The sequence below is a fragment of the Mustelus asterias genome, chromosome 23, assembly GCF_964213995.1.
Source record: "Mustelus asterias chromosome 23, sMusAst1.hap1.1, whole genome shotgun sequence".
NCBI lineage: Eukaryota > Metazoa > Chordata > Chondrichthyes > Carcharhiniformes > Triakidae > Mustelus > Mustelus asterias.
This window is the reverse complement of record NC_135823.1, coordinates 3425266-3439390: the sequence shown is the minus strand read 5'-3', so window position 1 is coordinate 3439390 and position 14125 is coordinate 3425266. Positions and strand designations below refer to the sequence as shown.

General features: G+C 46.0%; 1 protein-coding gene across 1 annotated transcript in view; it reads left to right on the top strand.

Annotated features, from left to right (window-relative positions):
• Window positions 1–14125, top strand: part of LOC144510907 (uncharacterized) — a 347486-nt gene that overhangs the window by 245541 nt on the left and 87820 nt on the right. Inside the window, exons 8-11 of the mRNA XM_078240963.1 lie at window positions 8673–8935; window positions 9020–9148; window positions 9233–9355; window positions 9524–10127. Of these exons, the coding sequence (XP_078097089.1) occupies window positions 8673–8935; window positions 9020–9148; window positions 9233–9355; window positions 9524–10127 (1119 nt within the window). The remainder of the gene's footprint in view (window positions 1–8672; window positions 8936–9019; window positions 9149–9232; window positions 9356–9523; window positions 10128–14125) is intronic.

The window sequence follows — 14125 nt, the reverse complement described above, 5'->3', positions numbered from 1 at the left end:
GTGTCCTTCTAAAATCTTCCGCACTGTCCACAACTCCACCGACTTTAGTGTCATCCGCAAATTTAGTAACCCAGCCTTCTACGCTGGGTCATTTATAAAATGACCCAGCGTCATGGGGTTATTGACCCCATTGACCCCCTGGGTCCAGGTCATTTATAAAAATGACAAACAGCAGTGGCCCCAAAACAGATCCTTGCCACTAGTAACTGAACTCCAGGATGAACATTTCCCATCAGCCACCACCCTCTGTCTTCTTACAGCGAGCCAATTTCTGATCCAAACCGCAAAATCACCCTCAATCCATTGTGGGCGGCATGGTAGCACAGTGGTTAGCACTGCTGCTTCACAGCTCCAGGGGCCTGGGTTCGATTCCCGGCTTGGGTCACTGTCTGTGTGGATTTTGCACATTCTCCTCATGTCTGCGTGGGTTTCCTCCAGGTGCTCCGGTTTCCTCCCACAGTCCAAAGATGTGCGGGTTAGGTTGATTGGCCATGCTAAATTGACCCTTAGTGTCCTGAGATGCATAGGTTAGAGGGAGGCCATTTGGCCCTTCAATCGTCCTCCTCCATTCAACATGATTAAGGTTGAACTTTCATTCTCAATGCCACACTTTAGCGCTCTCCCCATACCCACTGACACCTTGAGAGTCCAGAAATCTATTTTTTTTAATATATGGAGCCTGGGTGTGATTGTTGTTGGTGCAGGCTTGATGGGCTGAATGGCCTCCATCTGCACTGTAGGGATATGATATTCAGTGATTTGGCCTTCACAGACTTCTGTGGGAGAGAATTTCACAGTTTCACCCCCATCTGAATGAAGAAATGTCTCCTTATCTCAGTCCTAAATGGTGTCCCCTGTATCCTGAGACAGTGACCCCTTGTTCTAGACCTTCCAGCCATAGGAAACAATATCCCTGCATCCACTCTGTCCAGCCCTGTCAGAATTTTATACATTTCAATGTGATCTCCTCTCATTCTTCGAACCTCTGTTGAATACAGGCCGAGTCAACCCAATCTCTCCTCATACAACAATCCTGCCATCCTAGGAATCAGTCTAATTAAACTTCGCTGCACTCCCTCAGTGGCAAGTATATACTTTCTTAGATAAAGAGACCAAAACTGCGCACAATACTCCAGATGTGGCCTCCCAAGCCACTGTTAGACATCCTTGCTCCTGTACTCAAGATCTCTTGCAATGAAGGCCAACAGATCATTTTCCTTTCTGACTGATTGCTGTACCTGCATGTTTGCTTTCCGTGACTGGTGTACGAGGACACCGAGGTCACTTTGTACATCGACATTTCCCAAATGCAGCTTTTATATCTATTGACTTACATTCCCAAGAAAATGTTGCTAAAAGCTCCAAAAAAAATACAAATTTACCTTTCCCGCTGTGGGTGAGTCCACTCTGACCTCTTTATCTCCTGTGGGTTCTTCAAATCCCCGGGCCTCTAACCCAGCCTTGGCCTCATAGGTTCCATCGGGTTGGAGCTTTTCTGTGCCGATCCATCGATGTGATAATGCTGGCTGAGCCCCTATCTGGTTCCTCTGAACACACGCCAAACTCCCTCCAACTGCCTCACTTTCTCTGTTTAGCCTCCCGTGTGGCTTTATCCCCTCATTTGTCAGCAGCTACAAAACTCTCTGGCTCACGGGGGCTTCAGCATCGCACCCAGACACATCCTCGGTGTAAAACCCACAATTTCATGACTGAAATGTTCCAGTGATTGAAATGACAGCGAATGGACATCAAAGAAACAGACTAGAAACAGATCCCTGGGGTTCCGAGGAGGCCCCAGCGCTCAGTCAGATCCAACTAAACCGGGTGTTAGAAAACAAACAGTATTCACCCCGGCGTCTGCTGTCCACGGAGACTTCCCTTTAATCAGAATCGTCAGTGGATCCTGTTCCTGATGCCAGGTTTCTGTGGGACAAATGTCATTCAGAGGCCAGAGTTGTTAAAGTTTGGGAATCTTTATTACAAACATGCCGGGAAATGCTTCGGTAAACTGGAGCATCTCAAAGAACAGTTATAATGACATACGTTTATACACAGCTGACCAGGCTGTTTTGTCTGCAAGTTAGTGGGAAAGTACAGGATGGAAAACTTAAACAAGTCAAAAACAGCTTGCACTCATTGGCTCCAGTAACTTAATCTCTAGCCAAACACATCTAGGAAAACAATGTAGGCTGGGTGTTGTGATGGAATATACAGCAAGAGAGAGAGACAGCTTTCACAAATGTAACTCAGTTTATAAGCTCACATTAAACTTACTGACCCTTTATTCCACACTGAAGAACTGATGGGCTGAATGGCCTCCTTGTCTGCCCTAATGACTTAATGGTAGGAAAAACACTGTTTACTATCCAGGATAAAATAAATGTCTTTCATCAGCTTTTGTGGATCATTTCAGTGGAAATGTGCTCTCCCAGGCTCAAAGAGCATCAGCCACTGGAAGCAAAGTCGTGAGGCCGGCCAGTCCAGCAGAAAGAGACCCTCCGACCCTCCCACTTCACCAACAGTCAGAACGGACATGGTTCAGTCCTGGATGTGATTAACAGCAGCAATAACGGCAGAATCCAACCCCTGTAATCACTTCTGAACTTGCTGGTGTCTCTGCAGGTTGCATAACAGAGTGAATGCCTTCCCACACATGGAGCAGGTGAATGGTCTCTCCCCGGTGTGAACTCGCTGGTGTGCACGTAGGTTGGATGACCTTCTAAATTTATTTGTGCAGTGAGAACAGCTGAACGATCTCTCCTCAGTACAAATGCGCTGGTGGATCATCAGTACCTGAGAGCTTTTCAAAGAATTCTCAGTCAGAGCATTTAAAGAGTCTCTCCCGGGTGTGAGTGACATTGTGTTGCAGCATGTGGGATAACTGAGTGAATCCCTTCCCACACTGAGGGCAGGTGAACGGCTTCTCCCCAGTGTGAACCCACTGGTGTACCTCCAGGGTTGATAACCGACTGAATCCATTCCCACACTGAGAGCAGGTGAATGGTCTCTCCCTAGTGTGAACATGTTAATGTTTTTCCAGCTCAGATGGGAACTGGCATTCCAACCCACAGTCCCCACATTTCCAGTTTCTCCATGGTGCCGGTGTTCTTGTATCTCTCCAGGCTGGACGATCAGTTAAAACCTTGTCCATAGATACAACACCTGTCACCAACAACCTGTCCTGGTCCCCTCATGCCAACGCTATAGTTAAGAAAGCACACCAGCTCCTCTACTTTCTCAGGAGACTGAGGAAATTTGACATGTCCGCTCCAACTCTTACCAACTTCAACAGATGCACCATAGAATGCACTCTCTCCAGTAATATCACAGCTTGGTATGGCTCCTGCTCTGTCCAAGACTGCAACAAACTACAAAGGGCTGTGAACAAAGCCTAGTCCATCGCTCAAACCAGTCTTCCACCCATTGACACTGTCTACACTTCCCGTTGCATTGGAAAAGCAGCCAGCATTATCAACCTTCTTCCATCGGGAAAAAGATACAAAAGTCTGACACGTACCAACTGACTCAAGAACAGCTTCTTCCCTGCTGCTGTCCTCTTTTTAGGTCAAACCAAACCAAGTAAACAAACTCAGATTAAATCAGGACAAAGTAAATCATAGAAATCATAGAAATCATAGAAACCCTACAGTGCAGAAGGAGGCCATTTGGCCCATCGAGTCTGCACCGACCACAATCCCACCCAGGCCCTACCCCCACATATTTTTACCCACTAATCCCTCTAACCTACGCATCTCAGGACTCTAAGGGGCAATTTTTAACCTGGCCAATCAACCTAACCCGCACATCTTTGGACTGTGGGAGGAAACCAGAGCACCCGGAGGAAACCCACGCAGACACGAGGAGAATGTGCAAACTCCACACAGACAGTGACCCGAGCCAGGAATCGAACCCAGGACCCTGGAGCTGTGAAGCAGCAATGCTAACCACTGTGCTCCCCAAAAAGGAGGGGGAACAGCCCGAACAGAAATCAAAGTACAAAGGAAACTTAAAAACATCAAATTAAAATGTGATTATTAGGGTCAATAATGCACCCCAACCCCTGCGGTGCCCAGCGGGCGCGGAAAGCGTCAACCTCGCCCGTGGACACCGCATGCTTCCCTGCTGCTGTCAGACTTTTGAATGGACCTACCTTGCATTAAGTTGATTTTTCTCTACACCCTAGCAATGACTGTAACACAACATTCTGCACTCTCCTTTCCTTCCCTCTGTACGGTATACTTTGTCTATAGAGCGTGCAAGAAACAATACTTTTCACTGTATACTAATATGTGTGACAACAATTAATCACATAAATAAATAAAATCAAATCAAAAACACATGTATGGTGTCTTCCCTGCTGTGAATGGTACAATGTTTTTTCAGGTTGTGTAACTGGTTTAAGATCTTTCCACAATCAGTTCACCAGCACACACACACTCAGTGCTTTTCCAGTCCAACTGATATTTAAACTCTAAGATAAAAGCAAAATACTGCAGATGTTGGAATCTGAAACAAGACAAAATGCTGGAAAATCTCAGCAGGTCTGTCACCGTCTGTGGAGAGAGAATAGAGCAATGTTTCGAGTCTGGATGACTCTTCGTCAGAGCTGATGAAGCTGTGCTCTGCCGAAGAATCATCCAGACTGAAATGTTGGCTCTGTTATCTCTCCACAGATGCTGTCAGACCTGCTGAGATTTTCCAGCATTTTCTGTTTCTGATATTTAAAATCTTTCGAAGGCGACTGAAACAATAAAAAATTCTTCTCGATTCAGAGCCAATGATATTCAGGACCCAATGAATCGAGTGAAACTTTCAGATATTCACTCAACAACAGCTAGCTTGAATAGATTAAGACTTTGCACCTGTGGACCAACTAAAAGGACAAACACAGCCAGAATTGGTAAAAAGAAAGTAGAAATCCTGTTAAAAAGGAGACATGAAGCCTCCTTACTCAAAGAGCGATCCCCCACCTCCACCCACCCCTCACCATGCCCCTGTTAAAACTGGATGTTGGGCGGGTTGATGCACTTTGTGTTCTTATTTCTAATTTTCCACCTGACTCCAACCCATTTTTTGAGTTAAAATTGTTCCTTCTTATTGGTTTTCTTCTCTTGTACATTATCACCTCATCAGAGGAAAATTGGGGTCCAGTTGTAGCACCCATGTCTCAATTATAAACCACTTGCCATTCAGAGCACCATCATTATGGATTTCAGCTTGAATCATAGAATCCCTACAGTGCAGCAGGAGGCCATTCAGCCCATCGAGTCTGCACTGACCACAATCCCACCCAGGTTCTATTCTCATCTTTACTCTGCTAATCCCCCTGACACTAGTGTCAATTTTAGCATGGCCAATCAACCTAATGTCATAAACACTGCTGGGATAATTTTCACCCAATAATGCTTGGGTTGATTTGGGTGGGAATGTAAAATATTTAAATTTGAAATCTAATTGTTAAAGAATCAAGGGCTAAAAATTTGGTAGGGCTCATTTTTTTGGCAATGGGTGATGGTTTGTGTCCTCCCATGGCTCATTGTCACTGAGGCAGGCAGCACACAAGCTTAATGCTGCATCTTTATTTACATGTCTGTCACATTGGCCCCAGCGGGGATCAGGCTGCGGGCTGCCTGGGAACTCAGCATGGGGCAAAGCAGTATGCACATGAGGTATGCAACTGGTCTGCTCCTCTGTTTCTTTTAAAAGGGAGCTGCACTTAACAGAAAGGAGACAGGGCTGATTGTCTGTATTGACACTGGCTGCATGGAGGAGTTGCACAAATCGAACACCGAAGAATAGAGAGAGAGAGAGAGAGGGATCCTGGGTTCATGGGTGTGGTGCTAAAGGCCTTAGGCATGGAACAGGACAAGAGCAAAGAGAGCTCATGCTTCTGTGGGATGCTTGAAAGACCATCCTTTGAAGGAAATGGAAGCAGGTTGCCATGGTGGTCAATTCAGAGAGTCTGCTCCTGGGAACCTGGCGGCAGGTGCCAAAAGATGTTTAATGACCTCACAAAGGTGGTGAAGGTCAGTGAATGCCACTTCAAAGTACATCATATCTACCGCACCACCAACTTTTCCAAATGGTCAAAGTACCATGGGCTGAATTTTATGAGTGCTATGGTTCCCACAGTCATCACCTCACCGACCTCGAACCCCCCACCCCCGCTAACCTTTGCCCCCTGGCTAAAAGGTCAGAGGAGGAACCCTCTCATAATGCTGATAGCTGCCATGCTACAACTCAATGCTGGGCATATAGGTAGGCCTAAAAGGTAGGGATATGTTCGGCACAACTTGTGGGGCCGAAGGGCCTGTTTTGTGCTGTAGTTTTCTATGTTTCTATCCCTTCTGATATCCTGTAAAATAAATTTACTAAAGTCATCAGAGTCAGTACAGACTGATATAGAGTTGCCGGCATTGGACTGGGTTAAGCATAGTAAGTAGTCTCACCTGATGAAGGGGCAACGCTCTGAAAGCTCAAGCTACCAAATAAACCTGTTGGATTTAAGGGCGGCACGGTAGCACAGTGGTTAGCACTGCTGCTTCACAGCTCCAGGGTCCTGGGTTCGATTCCCGGATTGGGTCACTGTCTGTGTGGAGTTTGCACATTCTCCTCATGTCTGCGTGGGTTTCCTCCGGGTGCTCCGGTTTCCTCCCACAGTCCAAAGATGTGCGGGTTAGGTTGATTGGCCAGGTTACAAATTGTCCCTGAGATGCGTAGTTAGAGGGATTAGCGGGTAAATATGTGGGGGTAGGGCCTGGGTGGGATTGTGGTCGGTGCAGACTCGATGGGCCGAATGGCCTCCTTCTGCACTGTAGGGTTTCTATGATAACCTGGTGTTCTGAGACTACTTACTGTCAGTACAGACTGGGGAGCAATAGGTGGGGGCGGGGCTCCCGGGTCCGCGACCTGAACCCGGAGACGTCACCGTGGAGCAGAGTGATTACTATTGGCTGATTCAGACAGGGCTCCATTGTGCCGTCACAATGACTGAGAGGGGCGTTCCCAGCACACAGCGTCCTATTGGCAGTAATATCACTGGTTACAGAAGCAAAACACTGCGGATTGGACACCAGCGCAGCGCGGCTGCCAGTCAAAGCCCCGCCCACCCCCACGTGGGCTCGGGCTCCGCCCCCTCATGCGGGGATAGACCAATGGCAACGTATGGAGGATCGGATGGATGCAAGTCTTCCAGCCAATCAGAATCCAGGCCTCGTATCAATGGCTGCACGGAGCTTCCACCTTTGTTGGTTCAGCAAAGCTGTTGCTTCTCTCTGAATGAAGATTGAGCTTCAAACAAACTGAAACTTCCTCCTGTCGCCGACTTCTGTGAGTATTTGGTTTGACCTTAAAAGAGGCCAACATCTGTGAGTAAAACACTTTCTTTTCCCCCTTTCCATTTCTTTTCTTATTCTGGGGGAGATTGGGGACTTGCAGCAACTGAAGGGAAAGGAAGTGAATCCAATCTGTTTATTCCACACATCTTTAGTCCAGTCATGTAGACATATATCTGTCTGGCAGCCTGCATGGAGATTTTCAGCTCTCTGTGTCCAGGACAGGAAGAAGTCTAACAACATCAGGTTAAAGTCTAACAGGTTTATTTGGTAGCAAAAGCCACTAGCTTTCAGAACAGGCTGTCCCTTCGTCAGGCGGGTGGGAGTTCTCCACATCATGACTCCAGGCCAGGAAGCAGTGAGCATGGAACTGTCAATCAGTCTCAATCAGCACCTTCAGGAGAATTGGGAGGGTGAATATTAAAGTGAAGTTTTACTTATTAGTCACAAGTCAGGCTTACATTAACACTGCAATGAAGTTAATGTGAAATTCCCCTCGCCACCACATTCCGGTGCCTGTTCGGGTCAATGCACCTAACCAGCAAGTCTTTCAGAACATGGAAGGAAACTGGAGCACCGGAGGAAATCCATGCAGACACAGGGAGAATGTGCAAACTCCACACTGACAGTGACCCAAGCCGGGAATCGAACCGGGTCCCTGGTGCAGCGAAGCAGCAGTGCTAACCACTGTGTCACCGTACCGCCCATCAGAGTGAGAATGGAGGGAGAGTGTGTGGGATGGAGATTTACAGCTTTTGGGGAATGAGAGAGGAAAGAATGTTCCATAGAAACTAGAATTGTCTGTTCTGAATTTCTATCCTGTACTGACAGTGACTACTTTTGTAAATTCGTTTTATAGGATATCAGAAGGTGAGGATTTACAGACAGAAATCTCAACACAAACATGAAGTCAAGATCTGACAGAATCACTCAATTCATCGGGACCTGAATATCATCAGCCTTTGAATCTAGAAGGAGGAATGCTTCTCTGTTCTGTCTGCTTCAAAAGACTTTAAACATCGGTGTGACTGGAAAAGCAGCGAGACACATCCATACCTGAGCGAGGGTGTTCCAATGCACTGACTGTGGAAAGAGCTTTAACCAGTTACACAGCCTGAAAAAACATCATACCATTCACAGCGGGGAGAGACTGTACCCGTGTTCTGTGTGAGATTTAATTGATTGTTTAAACTGGAGAGTCACAAGGACACCCGCACCATGGAGAAGCCGTGGAAATGTGGGGACTGTGGAAAGGGATTCATATCCCCATCTCAGCTGGAAATACATCGACGCAGTCACACTGGGGAGAGACCGTTCACCTGCTCTGTGTGTGGGAAGGGATTCATTCATTTATCCAGCCTTCGTGCACACAATCTCATTCACACTCAGGAGAGACCATTTAAATGCACAGACTGTTGCAGCGGTTTCAAAAGCTCTGGGGAACTGGTGTCCCACCGGCGCATTCATACTGAGGAGAGACCATTCAGCTGCTCACACTGCTCAAAGAGGTTTAAAACATCATCCCATTTGCGGGTACACCAGCGAATTCACACTGGGGAGAAACCATTCATCTGCTCTGTCTGTGGGAAGGGATTCACTCAGTCATCCAACCTGCTGAACCACAAAGTCACTCACAGCAATGAGAGACCCTTTAAATGCTCTGACTGTGGGAGCGGCTTCAAAAGTGCTGCGGATCTGAGGGGCCACCAGCACATTCACACTGAGGAGAAACCTTACAGCTGCTCTCACTGCACAAAGAGATTTAGAAGGTCATCCACACTGCAGCAACACCAACGAGTTCACACTGGGGAAAGGCCATTCATCTGCTCTGTGTGTGGGAAGGGATGCACTCGCTCCTCTGACCTGCGGACACACCAGCGAATTCACACCAGGGAGAGACCTTTCACCTGCTCTGTGTGTGGGAAAGGATTCAGTGATTCATCCAGTCTGCAGGTACACCAGCGGGTTCACACTGGGGAGAGACCATTCACCTGCTCTTTGTGTGGGAAGGGATACACTCGGTTATCCAGCCTGCTCAACCACAAAGTCGCTCACAGCAATGAGAGACCCATTAAATGCTCCAACTGTGAGAGGACCTTCAAAAGTGTTGTGGATCTGATGTCCCACCAGAGCATTCACACTGAGGAGAGACCATTCAGCTGCTCTCACTGCACAAAGAGATTCAAAAGTTCATCCAATCTGCGGGTACACCAGCTAGTTCACACTGGGGAAAGGCCGTTCACCTGCTCTGTGTGTGGGAAGGGATTCGCTCAGTCATCTGCCCTGCTGAAACACAAAGTCACTCACAGCAATGAGAGACCATTTAAATGCTCTGACTGTGGGAGTGGCTTCAAAAGCTATCAGAAATTGATGATCCACCAGCGCATTCACACAGGGGAGAAACCGTTCAGCTGCTCTGTCTGTGGAAACGGTTTCAAAAGCTCTCAGGAACTGGTGTCCCACCAGCGCATTCACACTGAGGAGAGAACGTTCAGCTGCTCTCACTGCTCAAAGAGGTTTAGAACGTCATCAGCACTGCTGAGTCACCACCGAGTTCACACTGGGGAGAGGCCATTTACCTGCTCGATGTGTGGGAAGGGATTTTCTCAGCTATCCAGCCTGCGCAGACACAAAGTCACTCACAGCAATGAGAGACCCTTTAAATGCTCTGACTGTGGGAATGGCTTCAAAAGCTCTCAGTATCTGATGTCCCACCAGCGCATTCACACTGAGGAGAGACCGTTCAACTGCTCTCACTGCACAAAAAGATTCAGAAAGTCATCCAGCCTGCGGGTACACCAGCGAGTTCACGCGAAGGAGAGACCGTTCATCTGCTCCGTCTGTGGGAAGGAATTCATTCAGTCATCCAAATTGCAGACACACCAGCGGGTTCACACTGGGGAGTGACTGTTCAGCTGCTCTGTCTGTGGGAAGGGATTCGCTTGGTCAGCAAACTTGGTGAAACACCAGCGAGTTCACAAGTGATTATAGTTCTGGGATTATTCTTGTGAATCTTTGCTGCTCCTTCATCGTCCCCAAGTTGGAGATCTCAAATGTTGACAATACTCCCATTGTAGTCTTATGATGAAAATATAGACTAGTTTGGTGAAATATAGATAAAAGAATCCTTTTCACACACACGTGGACATCTCTGAATCTGACGTACACCAAATGTAACGTTACACAAGGGGCTGGAATTCACTGGAATTTCTGAACAACCTTTCCATATAAATGTCCTGGAACAGACTGTGACAAAGGACACAACAGATAGCAAGAACCAGGAGGAACCTTTAACCCCGAGAATGTTAGTAGCCTTGTTCAGGACACCGGTGCCAGGCACAGGAGGATCCCAGGAAAAACAGAACATTTAATTTCTGTCTGTTTCACAATTCTAAATGACTGAATCTTTAACAAAGGAATGTTTAAAAACAGCATTGTGATATTCCAAGGTCAGCTGTGTCAGGGAAAGGGACACACTGATGTGTTTTTATTTTAAACAGGAGGATCCATTGAAAAGCAGCTCTGGACGATACGAGCACCTCCTGAACTACTTTCAATTCATTTCAAATCACCCGTCGCTTTCCGTGGAATATTCTTTATTCTTTCCTGGGATGTGGACACTGCTGGCAAAGCCCCAGCACGTGTTGCTCATCTCCGAACTGCCCTTGAATGGACTGACTTGCTCAGACATTTTAGAGGGACAGTTAAGAGTCACCCACATCGCTGTGTGGGTCTGGATTCACATGTAGGCAAGACCGGGTCAGGATGGCAGATTTTCTTCCCTCAAAGGGAGCATTAATAGGGTGAACTGGATGGGTTTTTACAACAATCGATGGTCACCGTTACTGAGACTAACTTTATATGATTCCAGATTGATTCACTGAATTCAAATCCCACCAGCTGCCTGTCCCCAGATCCTTTGCTGCATTACTCAACCCGCAACATTCACACTACCCCAACACCTCCCCCCGAATGGAATATTCCACACAACCCTTCGTTAAATGGAAAGGACAAAAGAGAAAAGCTTTGACCTTTCACAGAAAGCAGGCAGTCTGCAGTTAGCTTGGAAGTTGTCAGCTATGGGACCAGGAGCTGTGAACCAGCTGTGGGACCAGGAGCTGTGAACCAGCTGTGGGACAAGGGGCTATGAACCAGATGTGGGATGAGAAGCCAAGAGGGCCATGAGGAACCAGGGGTGATTCTCATGTTTAAATCCCTCAGCAAGAAGGCAGTGAAGCTCAGGCTTGGACTGAGGAGTCCACAGCTTTGAGGTCTTAAAGGAAAGTTGAAGGGTTGTTCAGCCAACAGCTATTGGAAATATTACATAAAATCTTGGAACTTGAAGAATAGCTGGAACACTGAGGAGAACTAAAGTGAATTCTGGGGAGTTATGACATACCTTGAGTGTTCATTCACTTCTGTTCCTGGGACCTTTCCAAATGTATCATTCCATCTAAGGGAAGTCTTGGGGGTAGAGGTTAAAAAGTAGAACTGAGTTTATAACATAAGTCTTTCTAAACTACAGTGTTAAGTTCTTGGTTTTTAATTTTTTTTTGTTTTCTATATCCAATAAAATTTGTTTTTGTTTAAATGCATAGAATCTTGTGGCACAGTTCTTATAGTTAATCACTGGGTGTTTGAATTTCTCTTTAAATATTAATGGTCCCGTCCAGGATCATAGTGATACACACAGAAAATATTTCAAACCAAATCAAAGATGAAAAAATATAATTTCCCTTATTTTACGTTGCTTAGCCAGCTCTGCTTTCAGTCCCTTTATTTAGGTTTAAAACACTGGTCTGAGACCCACACTTCTCCCCTTCAAACAGAACATGAACTTCTATCCGATTGTAAGATCTGGGTTTGGCTCCAAGTTCAATTGTAATACTCGAGTCAATTACTCATTGGAATAAGTTGTGAAAGGAATCTGCAGTTTCTTACTAGTTACAGACCATTCTGGGTACAAAAATGTTGTCACAGAATTTATTAATTGTAGAAAGTACAAAATCACAATACTTAAACACAGTGGATCAGTCCATTCACTCTGGAACATCTGGTTGACTGTGGCTGTCTGCTGTTCTGTTGACCAAAGTCTATCTTCTGACTTCATGTTGTGTTGTGTTGCGCCCTGAGCTCTGGAAAATTGTAGTTCATTAACCCTCGCTCGCAACTATCTCTATGCGGTATTCACTTATTCATCTTTGTCACGAGTCTCCTGTGGTTCTGATTGGTCCAAATAGCACCTGATTAGTCCCTCATTGGTTAAATGGTGCATGATCAATGTTTGATTGGCCCCTGAAGGATATTGGTCATTTTGCTGATTCACTTCCCTTTAACCCATAAGAATCATAGAATCCCAACATTGAAGAAGGAAGCTATTTGGCCCATCGAGTCTGCAGCAACCACAATCCCACCTAGGCCCTTTCCCCGTAACCCCACATATTTACCCTCCTAGCCCCCTTACACTGAGGGGAAATTTAGCATGGCCAATCACCCTAAGCCACACATCTTTGGATTGTGGGAGAAAACCAGAGCACCCGGAGGAAACCCAGGCAGACATGGGGAGAATATGCAAACTCCACACAGTCACCCAAGGCTGAAATTGAACCCAGGTCCCTGGCGCTGTGAGGCAACAGTGCTAACCACTGTGCCACCCTGGTCATCTTGCTGCTATCACTTCCCATTAACTCCTAACTGAATTAATCCAGGATCTCAGTCATTTGAGGCAACATCCTTTTCTCTATTGCTTTTTCCTGCTGTTTATTAACTTTAGAGCTTTTCCACTGAGATAACAAGGCAGCACAAAGTCATTTATGTGTCTGCTTCTTTGTAATAAGAGGACGGGTGGTATGACTTCCTGATGATTGATGTTTGTCAGGCTCATCGACCTAACTGGTACATCTGAGGTGTGATGTGTAATTTCTTAGTGACTGCTAACGCCTGAAGCAAGTTACTTCAAGACAAATAACTAGCAGTACAAGAGATACACAAACTTAAACTAATACAGCAACTACGACAGAACATAGAAAATCTACACATGAAGATGATTGGTTTGCTAAAGTTCAGGAAGCAATGTACACATTACAAAATACCATTTCCTATTGATACATTTTTAATTTTTATTTTATTTATTGTTGTCACAATAATTGTTATATTAACACTGCAATGAAGTTACTGTGAAAATCCCCTAGTCGCCACATTCTGGCGCCTGTTCGGGTACACTGAGGGAGAATTTAGCACAGCCAATGCACCTAACCAGCACATCTTTCAGATTATGGAATGAAACCGGAGCACCCAGTGGAAACCCACGCAGACACGGGGAGAATGTGCAAACTCCACACAGTCACCCAAGCAGGGAATCGAACCTGGGATCCTGGCACTGTGAGGCAGTTGTGTTAATCACTGTGCCACCGTGCCGAACGGTACATGTTCATAAGAAATAAAGTCACAGAAAATACATCACGACAACACCATTACAGAAACTGATAATCAAACCCACACTAATCTGCTGTGTACTTTGAAGGAAAGTGACTATTTCTCTTTAAGTTAAAAAGCTCATACAATTTAAGACGTGGCATTTCTCCAGCATTGACATTCACAATTAACCTACAAGAAGCTTCACATGTATCCTCTAATCCTGCCATCAAATGTAACAGAGATTCTCATTCAGCATTGGTCCTGTAGGAAAACCATCAAACGTAACCCTACTTTGGCCTAAGGCGATATGGCACACGGCACTTATCAAGTAGGAGTGCAGCTGAAGACAGAGACTCACACAGTACAATCCTGTA